The sequence below is a fragment of the Erythrolamprus reginae genome, chromosome 3 (assembly GCF_031021105.1).
Source record: "Erythrolamprus reginae isolate rEryReg1 chromosome 3, rEryReg1.hap1, whole genome shotgun sequence".
Taxonomy (NCBI): Eukaryota; Metazoa; Chordata; class Lepidosauria; order Squamata; family Dipsadidae; genus Erythrolamprus; species Erythrolamprus reginae.
The window spans coordinates 201,874,951-201,901,196 of record NC_091952.1 but is presented as its reverse complement, the minus strand read 5'-3'; the positions used below and the strand labels follow the sequence as shown (position 1 = coordinate 201,901,196).

Sequence of the window (26,246 nt, the reverse complement as noted above, 5' to 3'; positions counted from 1 at the left end):
TCGGATTCCTAGGACTTCCTGTCTTGTACCCCTTAATATCTATTTTAAAAATGTTGATTTCAAATTGCTCAAGATTTCTCGACAGAACCCAAGGATTATTACAATAAATCTGGGTCTTTCTCTGCACAATGGATACCCTTTTCATGCTATTCTAGAAACCTTGATATGCTTTCATGGGATTCAAGCTGTTTGAAGTCCCTGTTCCTGGTATTTTTGAAAATTTCGGCAATTCCCTCCTAGTACTGTTAATTCTACATTTTCAAAACCATGGGATTTAAGAACAAGTTTTGGAACAAAAACAAAACTCTCAGGTTTTTCACAGCCAACAGTGTCCTGCTCTATTTTATCTTTATGATAGCAAACATTTGAAAAATTGTACTAAGAGAGACAAAAAAATGTAATTCAGCTCTCAGGATTGAAATAACTTTTATACAAAAGCTTTTCTCTTTATACCAATACACACCACTGAGAAGAAATGGAAAATAGAAATAAGCAGATTTCCTGGCATGCATAACATTCCAGTATTTCTTAATAATAATAATAATAATAATAATAATAATAATAATAATAATAATAATAATTTATTGGATTTGTATGCCGCCCCTCTCCGTAGACGCTTGATTGTTGCCGTAGCATTTCTTGATTGTTGCCATAGCATCAATGCATAAATGTAAGGATTTGGAAATTAGTAACTAGCAACAGGACAAAGATTTTTCTACACTTAGTGTTGACAAAAGGAGATAAATAAGAATATTTACATTTATGAATGGAACAAGTCTGAATATTCTTTTAATTCTTACCTGAATTTTTTGCAAGCTCACAGGAAGATGCTTCTTGAATATGCTCCTTTATTTTGCGATATATTAAAGAAAAAATCACATATGGACAGAACACGTAATCTTTTTATTTTTAATCCTCTGGTGAAAACAACTTTCCACATGACATCCCAACATTGACTTTTGCTTTGAAAAATACGTAAACCAACCGAGCTACAGGTCAGTCTATACTATATTCTACAGACTGCATCCAATATTCGAAAATTGTTTCAAAATTCTGATGAAGTATTTACATATTTTGCCATTAGGTAGTAAAACTTTTATTGCAATGGACACTTTTCTAGCACATACTTTATTGGTGGCAAGAGAGTAGGGATGACTGTGTATCGATAAAAGCTTATGACTAGATAGGCCAGCCTAGCTCAATAGGGCTAGCTACAACTGTCGGAATACCCAACCAGCCTCAATCTTCCATTGAACAGGGTTGGAGTTCTGGAGTTGCAATCCAACTCGGTTAGAGGCCAAGCGCTTTGTGGAAGGCTGGGTTAGACAGGTCAAACTTTTTTTTTTCCTGAGAAAACTTTTGTTCTTGAAACGTTTGCTTGAAAATCAGAAACACAGACATCAAACATGTTTGTTGCAATAAAAAAAACCAACCTAGAAAGATGTCTAGTTTAACTTGTTTTTCTTTTAAATTATTTATGTACCATTAAGTTAAAATGTTTACATTCATTCCATTCATTCGTATAAAAACTGTGGTTAAATCTTATGCTTATGATTTAACACTGATTGCTGCAACAGAAATTGCACTTTTCATAAAAACAAAATTGTGTATATTCAAAAGGGATCTCTCTCTCTCTCTATTTCTCTCTCTCTTTTTAAGGCTACCCTGTTTAGAAATTCTGACCAACAACACATAGTTCAGTCACATCGTAGATGCTCCACCTTTTCCATCACAGTATATATTTAAAAGACAATAATGCAAATATTTTGGTATACGTTCTTGTTACCAAGTTCTAACTTGAGAAGAGTGTACCAAATGTTTTCCTTCATTGGGCTTTACCAGAAATCATTTCAGAAAAACTACCCAGAAAATACAGAGCAGAAGGCACTAGCTGAGAACACTGACCCGGGAGAAAGATCAGAAAATGTCAAGTACAAGATACGCAGTTACACATATGGACAAGATGCACATTTGCATTGCTCTCCTACACTGCATTATCCGCTGTAATGTAAGCTTTGCCTACTTTGTCTACAAAAAGGGGTGGGTGGGGGAAATGTCAACATCAATCAGGTCTTGGATGCTGGTCATGTGGGAGTGAGACAAAGACACAATCCTCAAATACGCAAGGCCAGCATAGATAGTCACCGTGAAGATCTATGAATAGTGCAGAAAGGCACTCCTTGTTGAGTTTTTCTTTTTTATTTAAAAAAAGCAGTTCCAACTCCCTTGAATCTCTTGCAGACTGGTGGCCTGGAGAGAAATGTGTTGCAGGGAAGAAATGTTATCTAGAAGCAGGTACAATGGGCGAAATGTCCCTGCCCTCACTGCTACAGCTTCTTGGACTGCTTGATCAAGGCAAAAAAATATCCAACACAAGGGCAAATGACTGGCTGCAGCCCAGGGCAAATATCCACACCAGCGTTGATATGCCCCCAATTCACGCTAGAGCTAAGGCACACCAGGAAGAATCTTGTCTCACGGAGGCTGTCACTTCTGCAGTGGAAGTCAGGCTGACACCAGAGTAGAGCCCTTCCTGGCCAGAATATTTGAGCGCGCTAGTCTCCGGACTGGTGCTCTCGCCCCGGCTGGACATCACAGAAGAGACTGCCTGCAGCAAGAAAAACAAAATATGTTTAGTAAAAAGGGGCGGCATACGAATCTAATAAATAGATAAATCTCCAACAGAGATGGGGCAGGGGAATTCCCAAAGAATGAATACCTGTTTCTCTCTCTCTCTCTCTCATACACACACACACACACACACACACACAAACAAACACACATGTATATATACACACAGGTGCTGCTACTGCTCAGATGCTCACTTTGGTGTGCTGGCAACTGATCATCAGTCTGGGTTACAGACTCCCCTGGAGAATATTCTCCCCTGGAGAATATTCAATACCAAGTTTCAGTGTAACTTCCAGAACTTGACCTTCTGATCAAAGATCATCCACTGGAGTAGAAAACCACTCAGACTGCTCTAGACAGTGAGTACTGAGTTGTTATGAATGATCATATCCTTGCAAATTCAGTCCTTTTAACCCTTGCTTCTTCTTTAAGATGGTTAGCTTACATTTCGCTGTTTATGAGCTGCCCTTTTGGAACCAAGCCCACAATTTAGCCATCTAAGACATGAGACTGGGGCAAGCAATGAAGTGGGACTAGGCCCCACACACCCTTTGCCTAACCCACCGTCCAAACAAACATTTTTATGGTACCGTGCCCAAAGCAGGCAATTATCTGGAGTATCACGAAATGGCAATCTTATATGGTTCAGACGGAGACCTTTAACGAACTAAATCACAAGGTGAATAGGCTCTGAGCTCCACTCAGAATGGTGCGAATAAACTGATAAGACTATCTGAACAGTCTCCTCCTATTTGCTCCTATGCCCGTGATGTCAAACCTATGGCATGCATGCCACAGGTGGCACATGGAGCCATATCTGAGGGCATGTGAGGTGTTGCCCTATGTCAGCTCCAGGGCTGGCCAGCTGATTTTTGGCATTCTGGAGGGCAAGCTGGAGGCCGGTTTGGCCCTCCCCAGGCTTCATGAAAACCTCCAGAGCCTGTGGATAGCAAAAAAAAGCAACCCCCAACAGGCCTACCGGAAGTTTGTAAAGGAGCTTCCAGTTGGGCCGTTAGAACATTTTTCACCCTCCCCTGTCTTCAGAGGCTTTCCTAAAGCGTGAGGAAGGCAAAAAATGATCCAACAGGAAGTTCATTTCTGAAATTCTGGTAGGCCCATGGGCCCGTTTTTAGCCGTCCACAGGATCTGGAGGCTTTCCTGAAGTCTGGGAGGGTGAAAAACAGTCCAATGGGCCATCGTAAATCCGGAAGCTTTAGTGATGTCTGTGCACATGCGCAGGGAGGTAGCGTGGAGCGATTGTGCACTCACGCATGTGGAGGCCATTGCATTATGGTTGTGGGCATGCATGCTATTGTGTGTGCACGTACTCTTTTCGCACCTGAACAAAAAAAGATTAGCCATCACTGCCCTATGCCCTTGATTGAAGATGTTCATTATCTGGTGATTATTTTAAAATGGGCATAATCAGACACCAGGGATCATTTTGAGCCTAAATCTACTTACCTTCTTGCATACAAAAAAAGAGGTTGTACCTCAATAACCCTCCTAAAGTTTTCAAAGTTTGAGTGAATTAAAGTGAGTTTCAGCCGAGTATAATTGTTGTCTTTATGAATTTTTGCTGAATCTCTACATTTTCAGTAATGCTTTTGGCATCGTTGTCTAGAAAAACGTAATAAATCATTTCTATCCCAGGAAAAGAATGTGTTTTCTTCTGTCCATTAACAACTTTTCCAAGAACTGAAAAACACTAGTGTCTAAAACTTCCTTCCTATTCAGTCCTGAACATTATCTTTTAATCTCCCCTGTTAATTTGGAAATTTTCTGATTGGCAAAAAAAATAAATAAATACAGGGCAATATATCTGGCTTTCCCCAACCTGACTGCCTCCAATTATATTGGACTACTTCTCCCATTACCCCCCAGTCTCCAGTTTGAACATCTGCTAACAATGGATAACACATGGAAGAAGAATATCACACCTCCAATGGCTGTCAGATTAGAAAAGTCTAACTCAAAACCCTTTCAAATCCATCTTGCTCCATCGTCAGCAATTTGTTCCTTGATTTAGTGTCACCAGAATGGGGGATAATTTGCAAGAGATCATTGAACACAATACATTTAAAATACAAAGAAAAAAGTCCCATTATGAAACCAGGAGTAGAATTTAAGAGCTTTAAATCTAAACTAAAGCACTTTAACCAAAGTTAAATATGTATATCTTTACATATGCAACAAAGCTACATGTGCTACATATGCAACAAAGCAACTTTTCTGTAGCAAAATCTTTTTTGCTTTTCTTATAGTGCAATCAAGTGTCCGGATTGACACCATCAGCTGATTTTCATGTGATGCGTATGAGCAAATACTTCTGAGTTTGGAGCAGTGTTATTTCATGAGAACACCCTGCCTTTGTATCTGAGAATGTAAAAATAGAGTTTTTGTACTGAACTAAGCTTGGTCAGAGGAGAGTTTTGCTTATATATTTGTAGACATTTCTAATAAAGTTGTGCAGAGATCTGTACAGAAATCCAAATGGCAAAAATTTAATTTTGGATTGGTCAAACTGTCAAGAACTGTCAAGAACATCCTCAGACCAGATGGGCTGTCTCTCAGGATCACAATGTGAGTTGCTTCGAATCTTTCTATCAAGAAACCTAAGCATTCTCTGAATCATGTTTCCCCTTCAAATTCAAATTCAGCACACCCTAATTTTACTTTGTATTAATTGCATGAATGCTAATGAAATTACATGCATGAAAATAGGAGGAGGAAGGAGTATTAGATACATTTGCTACTTCTAATTACTTATAAAAATAATAAAATTAGGCATACAAACAAACAAACAAACAAATACAGTGGTACCTCTACCTAAGAACGCCTCTTCTTATGAACTTTTCTAGATAAGAACCGGGTGTTCAAGATTTTTTTGCCTCTTCTGAAGAACAATTTTCCACTTATAAACCCGAGCCTCTGAAACTGTAACCGGAAAAGGCAGGGAGAAGCCTCTGTGGGGCCTCTCTAGGAATCTCCTAGGAGGAAACAGGGCCGGAAAAGGCAGGAGAAGTCTCTGTAGGGCCTCTCTAGGAATCTGAGAGGAAACAGGGCCGGAAAAGGCAGGGAGAAGCCTCCATGGAGCCTCTCTAGGAATCTCCTGGGAGGAAACAGGGCCTCCACCCTCCCTGTGGTTTCCCCAATCACACACATTGCTTTTACATTGATTCCTATGGGAAAAATTGCTTCTTCTTACAAATATTTCTACTTAAGAACCTGATCACAGAATGAATTAAGTTCATAAGTAGAGGTACCACTGTACACAGTTTTTGTGGATGGTTCAATGGTTAATATCGGGGAAGATCAGTGTGTAATGCAACTGGATAAGAGGATGTTCATGGGCAACACCAAGAGCTTTATTTTACTCTAAAGAGTTGGGTAGAGCTCTTTTGCTTTTTCATTTAAGTTAACCAAATTTTAGAGATGACAGCTAAAGTTATTTTTCATTTTCTTCCTCAAAGAATCTGGAATTTATGTTTCTAATTTTCAGCAATACTGTAGTTAGATAGGTTTTTGACGATGAGTGTGGTTTTCAAGTGTAGTAGTCTATCTCTGGGTTAAATTCTTATGAGAATGTTTTTCCCCCCCTCCACGTGGCCAAAATGTCTAGAAGCCAAGTGATCCAAAGCTTGGGAAGTTCAGTTGTGCAACATCTTGGCTTCAGTATTATCGGGATAGGCATAATTTAAGAACGTATGACAAAAGTCAGTGCCCTAAAGTCAGTGCACTGGAAATTTATGAAGGATACCCTTAGCTTGACCTCTATCTGTGCCAATAATCTGTGTGGGTCCCTAATCCGGGAGGGCTTTATATGTGGTTTTATTTTCTTCTTATCCTGCCCTATCTCAACTCAGTTCTGTTTTCTCTGCCAGCACGTTTTGGCCAGAGATAAGGATTTTTCTAACAATAAATCTTTGGGGTCAATCAAAAGCAATAATTTTTCTCTAGTAGAAAAGGATTTCAGCCAACTTCTGCCTCATCTCAGTCTACTCCAGACAAAGCACTTTTGATTTCAGGCTGCATTCTCAGTCTGCAAATTAATGCTCGTCTTCACCATTGATACTTTGAGTAAATATTTCTAACAGATTGGACTAGTTTTCAGTGTTTAAACTGCATCAATACATTTGATTGGATTGGACTGGATTGGATTTGTTTGCCGCCCCTCTCCGTAGACTAGGGGCAGCTAACAACAGTACTAAACAGCATATGACAATCCAACATAAACAGTTAAAAACCCCTATTGTAAAACCAAACATACATACAGACATACCATGCATAAAATTGTAAAGGCCTAGGGGGAAAGAGTATCTTAGTTTCCCCATGCCTGGCGGCAGAGGTGGGTTTTAAGAAGCTTACGAAAGGCAAGGAGGGTGGGAGCAATTCTAATCTCTGGGGGGAGTTGGTTCCAGAGGGTCGGGGCCGCCACAGAGAAGGCTCTTCTCCTGGGTCCCGCCAAGCGACATTGTTTAGTTGACGGGACCCGGAGAAGACCCACTCTGTGGGACCTAACTGGTGACTGAGGTTCGTGCAGCAGAAGGCGGGCCCTGCGATAGTCTTACATACACTTAATGAAAGCATAGATAACCACCAAGGAAGGAATTACTGTATTTCTTTTCTGGAATATGTCAAGGGGTAGGTAACATTCCCTCTTCGTTTGTTGCAATCAGTAAACCTCATCCCCTGATTGTAACAAATGTGAGCGGACATAATGAAAGGCATCTTAATTAAACTATTACTGTAGCAGGAAATAAAAGTGAGAAATATTGAAACTAATGGAATGAATCCAGAGAAATCTAACTGCATTTTGATCCTATTGAAATCAATGGAAAAAGAAAAATCAAAGGAAGAAAAAAGATCAAGTTTGGCGTACTGGTTAAGATGCTGGCCTAGAAACCAGGAAACCATGAATTCAAGTTTCAACTTAGCCATAAAAGCAAGCAAGGTGACTTTGGGCCAGTCATTTTCTCTCACAAGGTTGTCATTGTTATTACTTACTTACTTACTTACTTACTTACTTACTTACTTACTTACTTACTTACTTACTTACTTACTTACTTATCAGCCACTCCCTTCCTGACGGACAGGGCAGCGTATAACATCATTGTGGGGAAAATAAGTGAAGGAAGGAGTATTATGTTTGACTCCTTGAGATTTATAAAGTAATAATAGTGGGATAAAAATCTAATAAATAAATAAAAATATCCATGGCATTACCTAAGCTCGATATTTAATATTTTTGAACTAGATTGAATTCAGTCCAGCAAACTTTCTGAGAATTATTTATTAGATTTGTATGCTGAGTTTTCGGAAAGGGGCGGCATACAAATCTAATAAATAATAATAATAATAATAATATTGAAATATCAGATAGAAATCACTAGGGTAATGAGGTACTGAACTCTCATTTTAAAAACAAACACTTTTCTAGTTCATGTGGAATGTGATGTATAATCTCCAAACAGAAAGGGAACCCTTTGCTTTGTGAGAAATAGATGTTTGTGACAAGTAATTACTAATAATATATTGCTAATATATTATATATTAATATTATTATTATAGTAAATGTATGAGCCGAGGTGGCGCAGCAGGTAGAGTGCTGTACTGCAGGCCACTGAAGCTGACTGTAGATCTGTAGGTCAGCGGTTCAGTTCTCATCACCGGCTCAAGGTTGACTCAGCCTTCCATCCCTCCGACGTGGGTAAAATGAGGACCCGGATTGTGGGGGCAATATGCTGTCTCTGTTTTTAAAAAAGTGCTATTGCTAACATGTTGTAAGCTGCCCTGAGTCTAAGGAGAAGGGCGGCATAAAAATCGAATAAATAAATATATTAAATTGTCCTATATATTAAATATAGGATTTATTATTTATTTATTTAATTGGATTTGTATGTCACCCCTCTCCAAGGACATACAACATATATAAAGAAACAATAATAAAATCAATCCAATTAATGCATAAAAACAATCCATAAAAATCTACTTTAAAAACTTCCATTACCATTCATTCAACAATTATTCTAAAAACATTTGTTGGTCTGGGGGAAGATCTAGTAACCCCAGGCCTGGTGACAAAGATCAGTTTTTAGGCTCTTTCGGAAGGCAAGGAGGGTGGGGGCAGTGAAAATCTCCGAGGGGAGCTGATTCCAGAGGACCAGGGCTGCCACAGAGAAGGCTCTTCCCCTAGGTCGACATTGTTTGGTTGACAGGACCCTAAAGAGACCAACTCTGTGGGACCTCACCGGTTGCTGGGATTCTCTGACGGGGTCAATAATTCCCCCCGGGTGATGGACGGACAGATGGACATGTCCTTGGGAGGCAGTACACACAGCCATTCCGTCTTGTCTGGATTGAGTCTGAGCCTGTTGGCACCCATCAAGACCCTGACAGCCTCCAGACGCCGGCACATCACTTCCACTGCTTCACTGAGTGGACACAGGGTGGAGATGTACAGCTAAGTATCATCAGCATACTGGTGGTAACTCATCCTGTGTCCTTGGATGATCTCACCCAACGGTTTCATGTAGATATTAAACATATTTAAGTAAAGTCATGGGTAATTTTATTTATTTATTAGATTTTTATCCCATCTTTATTACTTTATAAGTAACTCAAGTAATTGAACATAATCCTTCTCCTATTTTTCCCACAATAACAGTCTTGTGTGGTAACTATTTTGTGAAAAGTCAAGTTTTTCCATGACAGTCGTTTTGTGCATAATACAGTTTAAATTAATCCCAAATGGGCTGATTTCAGTTTTTTTAATTACTAAACAATTACCGTATTTTTCAGAGTATAAGATGCACCAGAGTATAAGTATAAGCACCTTAGTTTTGGGGGAGGAAAACAAGGAAACAGCCTCTGCTTCCCATCAATTTTCCAAACAGCAGACAGCAAATAGCACAGATGATATATACTCTTTGCTGTGTATTTCTGTGCATATATGCCTGACCCATAGGAATAGCAAAGAATTGGAGAAATATACATTATGGTAGTATATTAATGCCAGAAAGTTTTCTTAAATGTAATCACACTAACTCCTCCCAGTTATTTAAATAGATCTAAACCTGACTAAGTCAATGTTTAACTCAGCTGCCTTATTTTAATACTGTTACATGGACACTGTTACATTTCAGATTATACTTTTACAGATCTTTAAAAATGATGTGGCTTTTTGGAAGTATACATTATTCTCTATTATTGAAAAGAAAATACAATAGCACTGGGCCTCTTCAGATCAAGCATTCATTTTAAAAAGCTTCTTCATTTTGTTAAGTTGTTTAGAACAATAATAAAGCAGTCTTTTAAAAGTACATTCGGTGTATAAGACGCACCCTAGTTTCCACCATGTTTTGGAGGGTAAAAAGGTGCATCTTATACTCTAAAAATAAGGTAAAACAAATTTCTCATCTATTCATTTTTAAAGAAATCTGGGAGACACTAAATGTCACCTGGAGAGACTAGTTTTCATTATACTAATGTATTATATTTCTACTTAAAATATAATTACTTGTATACCCTGGCTGTAATTTTCTTCATGCGGTGAATCTTAAAAAAAGCATTTTAATCTTTAATATGAAAACTTTAATTCTTATACAGTATTCAAATGATACTCTTAAGTATAATACATCCTCAACTTAATGTATCTCAATTGAAATTTATGTGCAATTCAAATTCATATTTTTAATGTGGAGTTAGAGAATCCCATTGTAGAAAAATTCCACTTGTTCTGCAAAATGATGCTTGGTTTTGATATAAAATGGTAACTTTAATAGGATCTTGTTAAGTTGCTTTTTTGTGCCTTATCTTGTTCAAAAACCTTATAAACAGATATTTTGATAATATTAGAAAGTAGCACAGTATTTATTATTTATTTATTATTTAGATTTGTATGCCGCCCCTCTCCGCAGACTCGGGGCGGCTCACAGCAAGATACAACAATTCATAACAAATCCAAATATAATTTAAAATATTTAAAAAGAACCCCATTTTACTAACAAACCCACACACAAACATACCATGCATAAATTGTACATGCCCGGGGGAGGTGTTTCAGTTCCCCCATGCCTGACGACAAAGGTGGGTTTTAAGGAGTTTACGGAAGGCAGGCAGAGTAGGGGCAGTTCTAATCTCTGGGGGGAGTTGGTTCCAGAGAGTCTGGGCCACCACAGAGAAGGCTCTTCCCCTGGGGCCCGCCAACCGACATTGTTTAGTTGACGGGACTCGGAGAAGGCCCACTCTGTGGGACCTAATCGGTCACTGGGATTCGTGCGGCAGAAGGCAGTCTCGGAGATATTCTGGTCCAGTGCCATGAAGGGCTTTAAAGGTCATAACCAACACAATACAAGAGATCTAATCACTGCTAAGCTAAAATGACATGGTATGAGATTCAGGTATTGGACAATGAATAGCTAGATCCATTGTCTTCAACTTTGGATGTTCCAGATGCTAAAAAAAAAGTCTAGCTGAAATATAAGCATATTTCTGAAAGAACGAATGAGACAGATGTCATATGAATACAATTACTGTACATTGTTTTATACATTTTTTCTGAGAATTGGCACCTTGGTTTGCTGACTTTGAATGATTTTTTATAACAGCTTAGAGAAAGGATGTAGAGTGTGTACATGGATAATATTTTAGCCTATGAATCTTCTCACCTGGGACCAGAGCCAATGTCTACTAGACAACTTAGTACAATGTAATATATATTATACAGCACAATATAATATATAATATACAAAACAATATAATACATAATCCAATATAGTATAAATAAGATACGTGCCTGAAAGCAAACCTTTAATAAAGATGTTTGTAAAGTACTTTAGATTTACACTATGTTTGCATTTATAGGCAATTTCCTGAGAAATTCCCACTCCAGTATCAGCTAACAAACAGAACAGTTTATTTAGATTACTGTTATAATAGTAGATAAGATAAAAGTGGAGATAACAGGAGCAATGGCTATCCACTTGCAAGTATGGATTTTATTTTATCACTTACCCCTGAGGCTGTTTGTGTGCTTGGAGAAGCATTTTTTCTACAATCATCTGAGTTTGTAGAAGATGTGGAAGTTGGAGTCATAGGAACAGCATTATTGTTATTATTACCTGCAAAGGTAACACCCTGCATTAGAATAATTGCACCATAGAAAATTCTCGAGCCCTGTTTAAACTCTTTGAGTATATTTACCAGAGCATGATTTTGTCTTAGCTATATTCTTTGGTTTTCGTTTCCTGGTTTGAATTCCCTCTTTCTTCATAGCAAGAGGTCGGGGCACCTAATGAGAATGCAGGAACATAAAACATCAAATTTCAGAAATTATTTCCTTTTAGATTTATCAGCCTCCATAACAGCCATTATCCCATAAGTCAGAGGTCTTTAAATTTGGTAACTTTATGACTCGTGGACTTCACTTCTAGAATTTTTCAGAAGTCCACAAGTCTTACAAGTTGCCAAGTTTAGGGACCCCTGCCCAAAGCAAAATTACACCATTATGTTCAGCAGAGTAACTTTAAACCTCAGATACACTGGAAGGTAATCTATTATTTATACTGCCCAATGTTTCCAGTTAGAATTGTTCTAAGGTTATTCTAAAGTTTAAAAATAAAACACATTAAAAAGGAATAGTTCTGCACCCCCCCCCCCCCAAGCTTTTAGGATTATTAGGCTACTTGACTTTTTTTTTGTCTCTTCCTCCTTTCAGGACTACTTTTTGACTGTTCAAACAAAATATCCTGTAGTTCAGGGGTCTCCAAGCTTGGCATCTTTAAGACTTGTGGACTTCAACTCCCAGAATTCTGGGAGCTGAAGTCCACAAGTCTTAAAGATGCCAAGATTGGAGACCCCTGGATTAGACTGAATCTCCTATCTACCAGAAAGAGGATCAAGGCAACTAGAGAAACAACTTTGGCCTTTTACATCAGGGAGAGAAGGATCAACTTACTTCTACTTCCTATACTGGAGACAACCTCAACACTGGATGGATGATACTGGGATTAAAGAGCATTGCAGAAAGCACATTCTAGTTCCACTCGTTGTCCAAGGAAACAAGAGTAACATTCAAAGCATAACTTCAGGAAGAGATTAGCCCACCATGAATTGCAGATGAACACCAGCAAGATGTTCAGCACACTGTTAGGCTTTGAAGAAGACTTTTGGAAGAAACCTTTCCCATTTTGTTCCTTCCCTTCCTTCCTTCCTTCCTTCCTTCCTTCCTTCCTTCCTTCCTTCCTTCCTTCCTTCCTTCCTTCCCTGCCTCCTTGCCTCTCCTTCTTTTCCATTAGACATAGGATTATAGCAATAGCATTTAGACTATTTTTTATATACCACCTAATGGGTCTTAACAGCAGTTTACAATATAGAGCATTATTTGCATATTGCACGCAACAATCTAGATCCACATTTTACTGACATTGGAAGGATGGAAGACCGAGTCAACCTTGAGCTCATTAGAATTTAACTCCAGGTTATGGGCAGAGTTTGTCTGTAATACTACACTCTAATAATTGTGCCACCAGAGCTCCTTGGTGTAAATAAACAATATGTACCTGGATAAAAATAGACATTCCTCTTCTGAAAATTTGTCTTTATACCAGTGATTCTCAACCTTTCTAATGCTGTGACCCCTTAATACAGTTCCTCATGTTGTGGTGGCCCCCAACCATAAGTCTAGCGCCAATTCTCCCAAACGAGCTTAAAGCTGATTGGTAGGAAGATCAGAGGGATACCCCCACTGTAAATGCCTGGTTGGTCAGATTGTAAAAATAGGTTCCAAGGCGCCAGAACAGAAGCTTTAGTTCCTAACACTATAGGAAATTTGTCTTTTCCCATGGTCTTAGGTGACCCTGTGAAAAGGTCATTTGACCCCCCAAAGGGGTACCAGTCCCCAGGTTGAGAAACACTGCTTTATACAATTAAAAAAAGTGAACCCTCTCAACTAGTCTCCTTTATTATTCCCCACTTGTCAGCATTTAGTAAGGAAACTTATTTATTGTTAGAAAGTTTTTAACTGAAGGTTACTTTAAAATGGAGAATAGTTCCTTTTCTTCCTATGACTTGTATTACATGGAGCCCGGCAATAGCAACAACTAGTTACTCCTGTTTTGTATTCAGTGTAGCTTTGCTGTAACGTTATGTGAGGGGGATGTGACAGAGTGGGATGCCATTTCTCTGCCGACATTCCCCCGGTATCTTTTAGCTCTAGATGCAACTGCAAACACATAAAACAAACAAGCAAGAAAAGCATTTTTTATTCCTCTGGGATTTCTCCAGCCGGGTTGGATATGGCCTTCCATAAATCTTCATAAGTATTTTCCCCTGAGGGTCATGAAACTGAAACAGCTCGGAAGAAGCCGCTGCTTACCCCATGAAGCTTCATGTACAGGCCACAAGCATTGCACACGGGCTCTCCTTCTGCATTCCTGCGCCAAAGGGTGGTGGTCGTGGTATGACAGTTCGCACAGGACAAGCCCAACCGCCTTGAAGAAGGCTAGAGAGGCAAACACAAGAGAAGGGGGGAAACATCAGTGGCCCAATACGTGACTTAACCTTCCTCCCCCACAAGCAGCTGCAAAAATTTATAAAAAACGCCTGTGAAAAGAAGAGGAGGCGCCAGTAAATAACAGGTAGATAAGGCAAAGGCAGAGTCTCAACATTTCTCAAGAATAAAGGTCTCTATAACGTAAATGCATTGAAACACATCTTCAGGGCCGAGAACCATGTTTTGGCTTCAGTCACTGCTTACGCATTTGGTCCCAGAGTTTATCTGACGGATTTCAGACTACGTTCATTGCTTTCCCTTCCCCTGGACAAAAACAGGACTTCAGCAGGCATGGTTAATGTTTCCCATTGATATACTTTACAGTAGTCTATACAGTAAATTGTATAGACTACTAGAGATGATTAGTAAAAAAGATAAAATCCTTGTAGATTTTTTTGTTCTGGAATGGTCACAACCACCAAAATTGTTTTGATTCCTTCAATAAAGAATATGGCTGTAAAAAGAACAGCAATTACAAAACTATGAGGGAATATCCAGACACATGTCTGAATTTGATAACCTCGTTACATAAAATTTGGGACTTTTTAAAATCAGTTGTATGTAAACTATGAATTGGGACATAAGCAAGTTAAAGATTGTTGGATAAAATAAATGCAACATTTAGATTCATTAGCTGCTATGTAGTAGTGATAAATTTAGTGGGGAAAACAGGTTACATTCACGCCAAATATTATACTTTGAGAAAACTGTCATAAGATGTTTTATTATTAATACCTTACTCCAATTCTGGTTCCTAAAGTGACTGCTAAAACAGCTCATTCTTTAAAAATGGTTGGAAATGTTAATTAACAATTTTCCATATTTGGTGGTAAGCGTAACAATTTTAGGAAATGATGCCTATTAGAATAAAACATTTTAAATCTGAATTCCTTTTCCAATTTGCTGTTTTTAAAAATTACATATTACTAAACCTTACATTCTCACCAAGAATACTGATTTAACTTTGTATATGGTAATGGCTGCAAAGTTATTTTACATGTTTTTCAGAAAGTCAATATGTTTCTTTCTGCAGAAAAATGGCTAATTAGTAAAACTAGTTGTACGCCAAGATGTCCAAAATAACTTTGCATTTCAAAAGTGAATCTTTTGAAATATTAATTAATTAAAATGATCTAAATCTCAGGGTTGAACTGTTGGGTTCTTGGTGTTTTCTGCAAGAAAATTACCAAACTTAGACATCCAGGCCTCTCAATTCCTGGCAAATAGATGGTGAACAAATGGAGATTGTTATGTACTGACGTACAGAGTAAATTTGCATAGCTGATGCTGATTGGTTGATCTAGTGGCGGCAGAAATAAACTGCTATCAGTAGCAGCAGGATTCAGGGAATCCCTTAAAAGCAGCTTCCCTGCAGTGACGAAGATAACAGAAGAAGACAAGAGGACAAAGGCACCTCATGGCATTCGTGGCCATCTTAAGAAGCCCTCTTCGACCTGCTCTGGCCAAACTAAAGAATGGCAAGCCAAATTTCTCCAGCTCCAGCCTTCTTCAATCTGAAGACAGAAGAATGGCAAACCTACATGTCGCATTTCAAAATGTTCCTGGAAGCAAACTATATCCAGAATCTACCAAACAATATATTTCCTAATATATTGCGGGCCACAGACCTACAAAATGGCACAGACCTTGTTGGCACCAGGAGACATTGAGTCCATTTCATGGAAAAACCTTGCAAATGGTGCTGAAAGAGCACTACGCACCCTCAGATCCCCCAATGGTCAGCAGAAACAAGTTCTACCATCGGTGGCAGAAAAAGGACAAGTCAATCAATGATTTCTTGGCCCAACTCTGGGAACTCGCAGCCAAATGCAAGTTCGTTAACCCAGAAGAGATGATGAAAGACAGGATCATGTTAGGTATGAGGGACCTCAACTTCCAAAAAGACCTGATCATTAGGAGAGGAGCCACATTCAAAGACGTGATCGATGAAGCAAGAGCCATTGAATCATCAGACTCCTCTGCAGCCAACATCTGGAGAACCAGCAAACTCCATTACACTCATTGGCAGACCAACTGGAGGATCAAGGTTCCGTAGGATGAGGAGGGCTATGACAACGACAATGACCACGTACACTGCACCCAACAGGAAAGGAGGGTGAGCCCCAGGGACTTTGATCAAGGGCATCTCCATTGTTCCGGATACCTAGAGGGTCATACGAGGGCAGTGTGAAAATTTAAAGAAACCATTGGCTGCTATTGCCTAAAGTGGGGTCACATAGTAGAGGCTTGCAGAGCCACCAACTAATGATGTACTAGTCCCTCCCAATCCCCTCCAGACCTCCCATGGGAACAAGGACAAAAATTAGCCAGGGGACAATGGGGCAGGTAAAGGGACAACTATGCTTACCAAGACATGAAACGGCTCTACCATACTGTGGGCCATTCCAACGCTGGGCAAGGGAAAAAATTCTTCATAACCATGACCATAGAAGAACTTCCCTGTGATGTGGAAATAGACACTGACACTGCATTCACTATTGTGACCTGGAGAACCCTGACGCAGCTCATGCCCACTATCACAAAGAAGGCACATCACAAGCTAAAGCCACAAAACATATGGATAAATGACTTCCAGGGCAACCCCATTTGTGTACTGAGCCAGGCAGAGTTGCCAACACCTTCAAAGAATTCAAAGGGAAGCTGCCACTAACAGTCAGTGATGGCTACCAACTGACTCTGCTGGGAGTGTAAATGTCTCAAGCCTCTCGGCATCACCAGGCTGAACCACATTCAAGGGGCCAGACTAGACAAACTCCTGTCTGACTTCCAGAATGTCTTTGATGGGAGTCTAGGTAAATATAAAGGCAAGCCCATACTGTTTAACCTAGACCCCAGTGTCAGCGCTATTAGACTCAAGCCTTGCAGGGTCCCATTTGTACTCTGACCTAAAATGGATGAGCAGTTGAACAAATGAATAGCTCAAGGGGTCCTGGAATTGGTTGAGCATGCCCAATGGGAAACCCCCATTTCCAATCCTATGAAGCTAGATGGACCGATTAGGGTGTGCACATACTATAAAGGGTCCATAAATAAAGACACAAATCCTAACACATACCCTGTGCCAGTTGTGCAGCCTTTACTGCACTCGCTGGGCAATGGGAAATTCTTTGCAAAGCTTGATCTCTCACAGGCTTATCAACAACTGACTGTGTACGCAGCCACAGCAGAAGCCCAGACCCTCATTATATACAGGGGGATTTTCTTAGGATACAAATGTTTTTATTTTTCTCCAATATAGAATAAAAAACAATATATAAGTACAAACACTAAAATCATGCTTATAATAAAACATACATAAAAATTTTATTTTTCTGTTAATCGTTCAATGGAGTCTCTTGTCTTTCTTCCCTTAAAAAACATTCTATAGAACTTATGCAACATTAGCAAATAAAAAAACTCAAAACAACAATATTTTCCCCACCTTTACACTAAAAGATTACATTACATTACATCAGTGTAAACAATGTCAAACTCTCTTTTATGCAAGTCTTAATTCAAACTTTCATTTCTCCATTATAGTAATTAATCCAATATCAATTTATCATATAATTACTAGAGGTTCTATATATATCTAAAATAGAAAGAAAACTTCTCACAATAGATCACATAAACTATATTAGAAAATTCTATATGTTTAAATTCTTATCAATAAGTAAATTTTTGTGCCATATCATTATATAGTACTACCACCAATTCTTATCTTGCCATCTGGTTAACAATATTTTAATTCAGTTTTCATATCTCATTTTCCCCAAAATAATTAAGTATTAATATTTAATTATCTTTTAACTTTCCATCCAGTCATAAAAATTTTCCCCAAATTTTATAATAATCAGAATCTTGTTCATCTTTAAATTTCAAAATCAATCTATTCATTTCTGCACAGTCCATAATTTTTCTCAAAACTTCCCTTTCAGTTGGGACCCGATTCAATTTCTAGTTTTGTGCATACATGATCCTTGCAGCCACAACTATGTGTATAATTAAATATGACTCTCCTTTATCAAAGTTATCTGGTAAAATAACCAGAAGGTATATCTCTGGTTTTATTCCAATAGTCTTACATAAAATCTTCTGAATCTAGTGTTGAATTTGTATCCAATATTTATGTGCTCACATACTGGGGCGGTTTCAAATGCAACCGGCTGCAATTTGGAGTCTGCGTAGCCCCAGGGCTGTTCCAAGGTATGATGGAATGTTTGTTACACAGCATCCTGGGGGTAATCCCCTATTTCAATGACGTGCTCATCTCAGGGGACTTGGAGGAATAATTGCTAGCTCGGCTACGCGAAGTTCTAAAGAAAGTCCAAGAAAAGGGGCTTGAAGTTTCAAAGGATAAGTGCAAGATTGGGGTTCCCAGGATGGAGTTCTTGATATTTCTGATCCACGGGTCTGATATTCACCGCACAGATGAAAAAATTAAAGTCATAAAAGAGGCACCGACCCCCCCCCCAAGAATAAGGTAGAGTTGGAGGTTTTCCTGGGCTTACTAAAGGTCTATGCCATTTTCTTGAAAAAGAAGGCAACCATTGCAGAGTCATTCTACATAGGCTTCTGGGAAAATCAACCATGTGAGCCTGAGGACAAAGGGAGGCCAACGTTTTTGCCTCCATAAAGGGTTTACTATCTTCAAACAGCATTCTCATGCAGTACAGCAAGACCTTCCCTCTATTGATAACATGCAATGCTTTGCCTTTTGGAGTGGAGGCGGTCATCAGCCACAAACTACCCAACAACTCGGAAGCCCCCTTCACTTTTTATTCCAACACCTTGTCTTCAGTGGAGTGGAATTACAGTCAGTTTACAGCAGTTGCTGGCACCAAGCGCTTCTACGAGTACTTTTATGGAAAAAAATTGAACTGGTCACAGACCACAAGCCCCTATTGGGTCTACTTGTGGGAAATCAACAAACACCTCAATATATGTTACCCCGTCTCACCCGCTGGTCCACCTTCTTCTCCGGGTCCAGCTACAGACCAGGCAAGAACATTGGACAGAGATGCACTCAGCCATTGCCCAGCACCCGACTTTGTGGAGGACCCTGCACCTATGGCTGAAATTTTGCTCATCAACATAGAGAGAACCAGCCCCATCACATCTAGAGACATCGCGGAGCAGGCAGCAAGAGACAAGGTAGTATCTAAAGTTTTGAACTGGGTGTTGAGTTGATGGCCATAGGAGGAAGAGGGGAAAGAATTTAAAATGTTCAAAACCAAACAGGCTGTATGTACTTAAGGACTGTTTGTTATAGGGGGAGTAAGTTGTAATTCTATGAAAAAGAATAATAAGCACACTCCATATAGGTCACCTAGGCATAGTACGTATGAAGGCATTAGGAAGGAGCCACCTGTGGTGGGTGAAATTAGATCAGTACATTATAGAATGGGTGGAAACTGGCTTACCATGTCAGGAAATCAGACCCATCCACCATAGACCACGCCATTGGAATGGGAGACCCTAAGAGCCCATGGTCCAGAATCCACATAGATTTTGCTGGGTCTATAGAGGAGCAAACATTCCTCATCATGGTGGATGCCTATTCGAAATGGCTGGAGGTAATCCACATGACATCCTCAATGATGGAAGCCACCATTAGAGCTTTAAGGAAGCTGTTCATGACCCATGGCTTTCTGGACGTCCTTGTATCAGACAATGGTCCACAAATGACAGCCCAGAACATGGAATCATTCCTAGCCAACTTTGGCATAAGGCATGTGCTTGTCTTGCTACTCAGTCCAGTTAGAAATGGCCAAATAGAATGAATGGCGAGAATGACCTAAGAAACATTTGTTCTCAATCTTTCCAAGCTGGAGAAGACTCCTGTGAGTCCCTTGATCTGAAAGGCAATCAAACGTAGAAGGGATCAACTGTGACTGCTTTTTAGAAGATCAGATCCTGAAGATGAAACTCAAATACATTGGCCACCAAATAAGAAGGAAGGAAAGATTGAGGACAAAAGAAGAAAGGGATGACAGAGAATGAGATGGCTAGAGGGAGTCACTGAAGCAGTAGGCATGAGCTTAAATGGGCTCCAGAAGATGGCAGATGACAGGAAGACCTGGAGAAACATTGTCCATGGTGTCACAATGGGTTGGATACAACTTCGCAATTAACAACAAGACTGGACAAAGAACCCAATAATAACTACAGTTAACTGTAATTGTTAATCTCACTTTATGATTATTGCTGATATATTATCTGAATTTTAGAAGTACTGAATTTTTTAAATCTAGTTTTTTAAGCATTTCCCTCTTTATCTATGTTGTGCTTTATTTTTTCCTTTTCTGTCTTTTTTCTTTTCTTCTCTTAAAAATGTTTAATAAAAACATAATACTAAAGGGGAAAAAATGAAACGTTCTTACACACCATGTTCCACTACATTTAAATAGCCATACAATATCTTGTGTCACTGAAACTTTTATTTTTGTGCACATATTAAATAATATTATTGTATCATTTTATGTTAATTCTTTTGCTCTTCCACTGTTCGTAGTTCCTTCTTAACCAGTATATAACCTGATTATTAAAAAACAAACACTTCCCATTTCCAAAAAATAACAAATAAAAAGAAATAAGAGCCATGTCAAAAAGACAGTCTTCTGAATTACGATGGTTTCAGGAAATTGTACCAAGTCTGCCCCCAACCCAAAATTGTTTTGGGATCATCTGAATGTATAAATCATTTCCCTCTAGCCTGTGAAAGTTTTGTAAAATAAGTCACATTCCAAAATGTTTTCCAGAAGTGAGCTTGCCTTTTAGAGGGCAAGAGGGAGAATATCAGTAAACTCATGCAGAACAAAAAAGGCTTATACAGTATTATAAACAAGACAGCTAAGACTGTCTTCTATGATGTTTGAAGCCAAGGAGAGGCAACTTTTCATCCAAAGCAATTATAGAATCATGGAGTTTATATCCAAAGAGGAAAGAGTCCCCCTTAACACATAATGTGAAGTTGATGGTTATAACATTTCTCGCAGCAACTGATCTCTCTTACATTAGTTAGAAACAATTCCAGCTATATCATAAATCTGCTGTTTTGCAAAAGAATTGCAGAGGTTTTTGTTTTTTTTTAAACCACAGTGAGGAGAGCTTTGCAAGCATACAAACACAACATAAAAAATGTCATTCCAGGAAGCTGCAGTTGCCTCCTTCAAGGCTATAAAAGAATGCATTGCAGCAAAAAATCACTTAGCTTAGGCAGCCTCGTACATCTTTCTGCAAAAGGATCCATTGGCTTAATAGAAACATTTCTGAAATGCTGGTTCTGTTAATTTTGCCAGCATAATAAAAACAAAATAAAACTAGTCTGGCTCTGCTTTTTTAAAATTATTATACACAAAATTGTAATAGCCAACTTTCACTCATACGAAGAACGATTTCCAGAGTCTGCAAAGGCAACCAGTGGTGGGTTCTAAATTACCATAGTTTGCCACTGGTGGCATGTGCAGAAGCATCCTGGGTGGATGGACAGAGCCTCCCGCTGTCGCCACTACCAGTTCTAAGACCCAGTTCAAACTGGGAGCAACCCACCACTGAACCACGATGAATAGATAACACTGGATACAGTCTTAAAATGTTTTTTTTTCAGAGATGCACACTGTATATCTAAAAATGTAAGTTACGCCTCTACTTAAGCATGTTTTGACAGATCATCTTGGCTGATCCAGAGAAAACTAAGCAGAGACAAGGCTGGTCAATAATGGAAGAAGAGGGTACCCGAAGTCCCACTGATTAACCAACAGCAGCCAGGAAGTGAGAGGGAAAGTTCTCTGTTCACAGTATTTAGAACAAAGGTCCACGTGTTCTTGCCCTTAAAGGTAAAAGTAAAGGTAAAAATTCCCCTCACACTTAGTCATTTTCGACTCTAGGGGGCAGTACTCATCTCCGTTAAAAAGCCGAAGAGCCAGAACTGTCCAAAAATATCTCCGTGGTTATGTGGCTGGCGTGACTAAATGCCAAAGGCGCACGGAACGCTGTTCCCTTCCCACCAAAGATGGTCCCTATTTTCTACTTGCATTTTTTACATGCTTTCGAACTGCTAGGTTGGCAGAAGGTGGGACAAGTAACGGAAGCTCACCCCATTACCTGGCACTAGGGATTCGAACTACTGAACTGACAACCTTTCTGACTGACAAGCTCAGCGTCTTAGCCAGTGAGCCATTGCGTCCCTCATGTCCTTGCCCTTACTATATCTTTAAAAACATGGTTAGGTAATTATCCCCAAAGTGCTTTTTCTTTGAAGACATTTTGCTTCTCATCCACGAATCTGTTTGAGCTTGAGTGAAGCTCAAAAAAACAAAGTCCAGTTGCTTTTTGAAAAAAACACTTTTAGGACAACCATGACCTGAATGACTGTGAATGTCCATAGACATTAATTAATTAAATAAATAAATAAATAAATAAATAATTTGCTGCCTGATTCCCAGTAACATTGGGCAGTATTAGCCTTAGCTTAGGATTAGGTTGACCCATAATGCAATGCCCTCCCCTGTGCATGCGCACAACCCCCATGCTGCTCCCTTGCACGTGTACACAACCCTCTCCGCTTCCCCTCCACACACATTTGCATAGGCCTCATTGAAGCCTCTGGACGTCCGGTAGGCCCGCTGAGCTGTTTTTCACTCTCCCCAGGCTTCAGGAAAGACTCCTGATGCCCGGAGATGGCAAAAAATGGCCCAACGGGCCAATTGGAAGTTCCGAAATGAAACGGAAGTGAAGCTGCCCTACTAGTTGCAGCCAGGCCTCGAACACCTCGGCCCATTTCTTCTGAAGCTGGGAAAACCTCTGCAGCCGATAACAGAGCTCTAAATCGATCTGGAGCTCTGTTATCAAATACAGAGGCTTTCAGGAAAGCTTTGCTGGCTGCAGAAGAAATAAACCGAGGTGAGTGAGTAAATGTAAATGTACACCCAGTAAATATAACAATATTACTATATTCTAAATTTTTAAAAAACCTACAGAATTTAATTAATAAACTATAATAAACATAGAAACATAGAAGATTGATGGCAGAAATAGACCTCGTTTTTAGACTCCAAGAAACCCATTTAAATGAGCATACGTTTTTTCTTGAATTTGTGAATGACATATCTCTTTCAATCTATTTCTACTAATAGTTAACTATTTTTAAAAATACACATTACTACCATGGACACACAGTGTGTTAATACATGTCATATTTCTTTTCTTAAATGTTAGCATGGACATAATTTTTCACATATGAGAAATATACATACATTCGTTCGTGATCCCTCTTGTTTACTTATTTGAAATGTATGGACATAGTTTAGGGAAGGCAAGGCAGGGCAAAGGAATAGGAGAGTGGGGGGAATGTGACAAAGCATTCAGTTCCCTTTATTTCTCCAAATTAGATTGTGCTTCACTTAATGAAATTACACTTAATGAATAATGAAGGGAGATAACCAATTGCAAAATCCTGGCAGTGATTCACTTTGAAAAGCCTTCTTGTTTAAGGGAACTTCATTGTATGGATAATAATCTCATATAAGGAAAGTGTGAGTTTTAAAAATACATTGTCTCTAATTTGATGGCATTATTTGCTTGTTTGTCCTTCAACAGATTGGCAGAGATGACACAGCTTAGAGATAAATAAGAATGGAAACAAAGTGCTGATTATTTGTATTACAACATACATTAAACAAAGTTAACACAATAATAGCTCACAGCTTGAAAAAACTGAAGTGAACTTGAAAGAGTTTGAGATAAAATCTGTTCTTTGTTTATAGCTTTAATATTTATTTTAGGAAAATTATATAAATGTTAAATTTTGCATCTATTATCCCACTAGTATCAGCTCATTTAAAAAATACTGTTTAACAGCAAAAGTTCAAATTACTGCTTCAAAAAGCCACATTTTAAATTATTTCTTCTCAGTGTTGTCCTGCATATATTTTGCAAAGACATGTTTTTTAAAAAAAATACCAATAGACAAAAATTTAAGTTATGATACATATGGTCACCCGTATAAGGATATGTAATTGACCATATATCCCATACCTTTTCAATAATGATGATGGTGATGTTGAAGGTGATAATAATAATAATGATAAAGTTTTACAAAATATCACAAAAATATCAAAATCTGAAAAAATGATTTTGAAATATTTGTGGCATATATCAGATATCCGAGTGGTTATCGGCACAGCGGATAAAATACCAAAACATCTTGTCAATCTTCCATCTGTCAATTACAAAATGCCACACTGCTTGGATCCAACACATATTTTACACCATTGGTGCATCCTAGATTATTGATAAGAACTGAATGGGTATGAAGGCCCACACTAGTTAAAGAACTGGTAGTTATGACTTCACGTGTCATAGCTTTATAACTTTAAGCTGGATAATTCTGGAAGTTAAAATCCACAAGTCTTAAAGTTGCCAAATTTGAAGACCTCTGTTTTATATTATACTAGTAACAACAATAAGAAAATTGAGAGAAGTAAAAGCAATGGAGGAACTGGGATTTTAAAAAAGGAGGATAAAGTACTGGGATATAAACAATTCTGGAGGAGGACTAGGGCAATGGAAATGGAAGGCTCCCTTGCTTCTTTTCTTTGCATCTTTCACAGAGGCATTGGGGATTTATCACCTTGGTCATCTGCCTTTGATACAGGACAGATCGGACCATCAGACCACTTTAAAAAAGACAGCCCCTTAAAAAATTAACTGTTTTAAATCCCTTCAAAATGAATGGCAACATTTAAGTTTAACCATATCTTGCATAAATTAATTTAGGAGGCATTAAAATAAAAATAGTCAGGAATGCTGAAAGTATGTTTTGCAGATGATCTTATTCTAAAGAACTGGTGTTTCTAATCCTTATGTACATTGACATACTTTAAATTCTTTAAAATCCAGACTTAAAAATCTCAAGGCTTACTTGGTTGGGAGTGAGCATCTCATGTTTTGGTTTCGAAAACAGAACGCATTGCCCAATGATTTACAAATGTATATTCATTAAGAGGACAATATCTGTAATCTGATTAGAAAAAAGCAGGCAACAAGTCTATATGCTAAGCTAAACTACAATCAAGGCCCTTTGCTTGCTCTCAATTACAAAAAAAACCTAAAAGTGTAAACATGTAAAAAAACTAAAAATGTAAAAGTGTAAAAAAAAACCCCATCATATTTCTAAAAAGGTTCAAGATGATTTTGAAAAGAGGACAACCTCAAGAGAAAACAATAGTTTTAGAATCAAAGTCGCACCTAGTGCTTCTTATCAGAACACAAATATATATACAGGACATATACTGTTCAATTCTCACTAAAAAAGTAGACAGCAGGCTACTTACCCAGATGCATCAAGCAAGGGAGGTCAGTTAACCAAAGATAAACAATGTGACCGCCCATTATTTGCAAAAGGATTTGCCCGTCTTAAATATTTGCAACATTGCAATTGTGTCTACTAAATCAAGCAGAAAGGCAACCTCAAGTCACCATTAACTCTATATTGTGGTACTATGGAAGGTCAGGGGATTAATTGTACAGCCTAGTGGCTAAATTTAAATAGGTATAGAGTTGAGTGCTTATTACATTGCTATCTTCACAATGCAGTTAAATAAACATTTCATCAATTGGTACAGTAGCTATATTCACACACACAATAATTATTTTATTTTACCTTAGATGTGGCTTAAAGTGCCATAGGAAGCAAATAAACAAACAAATAAATTCAGCAACACTATTAAATGGGGTTTATAACCCTAGCTCCTGAATTCACACCAGGCTATTTTTTAATGTTATCAATAGACAATTTATGAGTTCAATCTTAAAGAGGAAACAGAACTATAACACTTTTATCTTTGTACCACCACTGCTACTACTCACCACTCTCTTCTGAGGTTTGATCAGGGGCCTACTGAGGCCATTCATCTTGGTGTACAACCCACAGGCATTGCAGAGATAGTTGCCAGTCCCATCTCTTCTCCACAGGGGGGTCTGGATGGAGCCACAGTTGACGCATTCCCGACTCTCATTCAAATCATCCAGGAGATCTACAACAAAAACAGACAGGGAG

General features: G+C 38.6%; 1 protein-coding gene across 1 annotated transcript in view; it reads right to left on the bottom strand.

Annotated features, from left to right (window-relative positions):
• Positions 1-884: 884 nt before the first annotated feature.
• The window catches only part of GATA6 (GATA binding protein 6), a 43,410-nt gene continuing 18,048 nt past the window's right edge, over positions 885-26,246 (bottom strand). The window contains exons 3-7 of the mRNA XM_070747624.1: positions 26,057-26,223; positions 14,009-14,134; positions 11,836-11,923; positions 11,647-11,753; positions 885-2,608 (exon numbers count right to left, since the gene is read on the bottom strand). Of these exons, the coding sequence (XP_070603725.1) occupies positions 2,438-2,608; positions 11,647-11,753; positions 11,836-11,923; positions 14,009-14,134; positions 26,057-26,223 (659 nt within the window). The 3' untranslated portion in view covers positions 885-2,437. The remainder of the gene's footprint in view (positions 2,609-11,646; positions 11,754-11,835; positions 11,924-14,008; positions 14,135-26,056; positions 26,224-26,246) is intronic.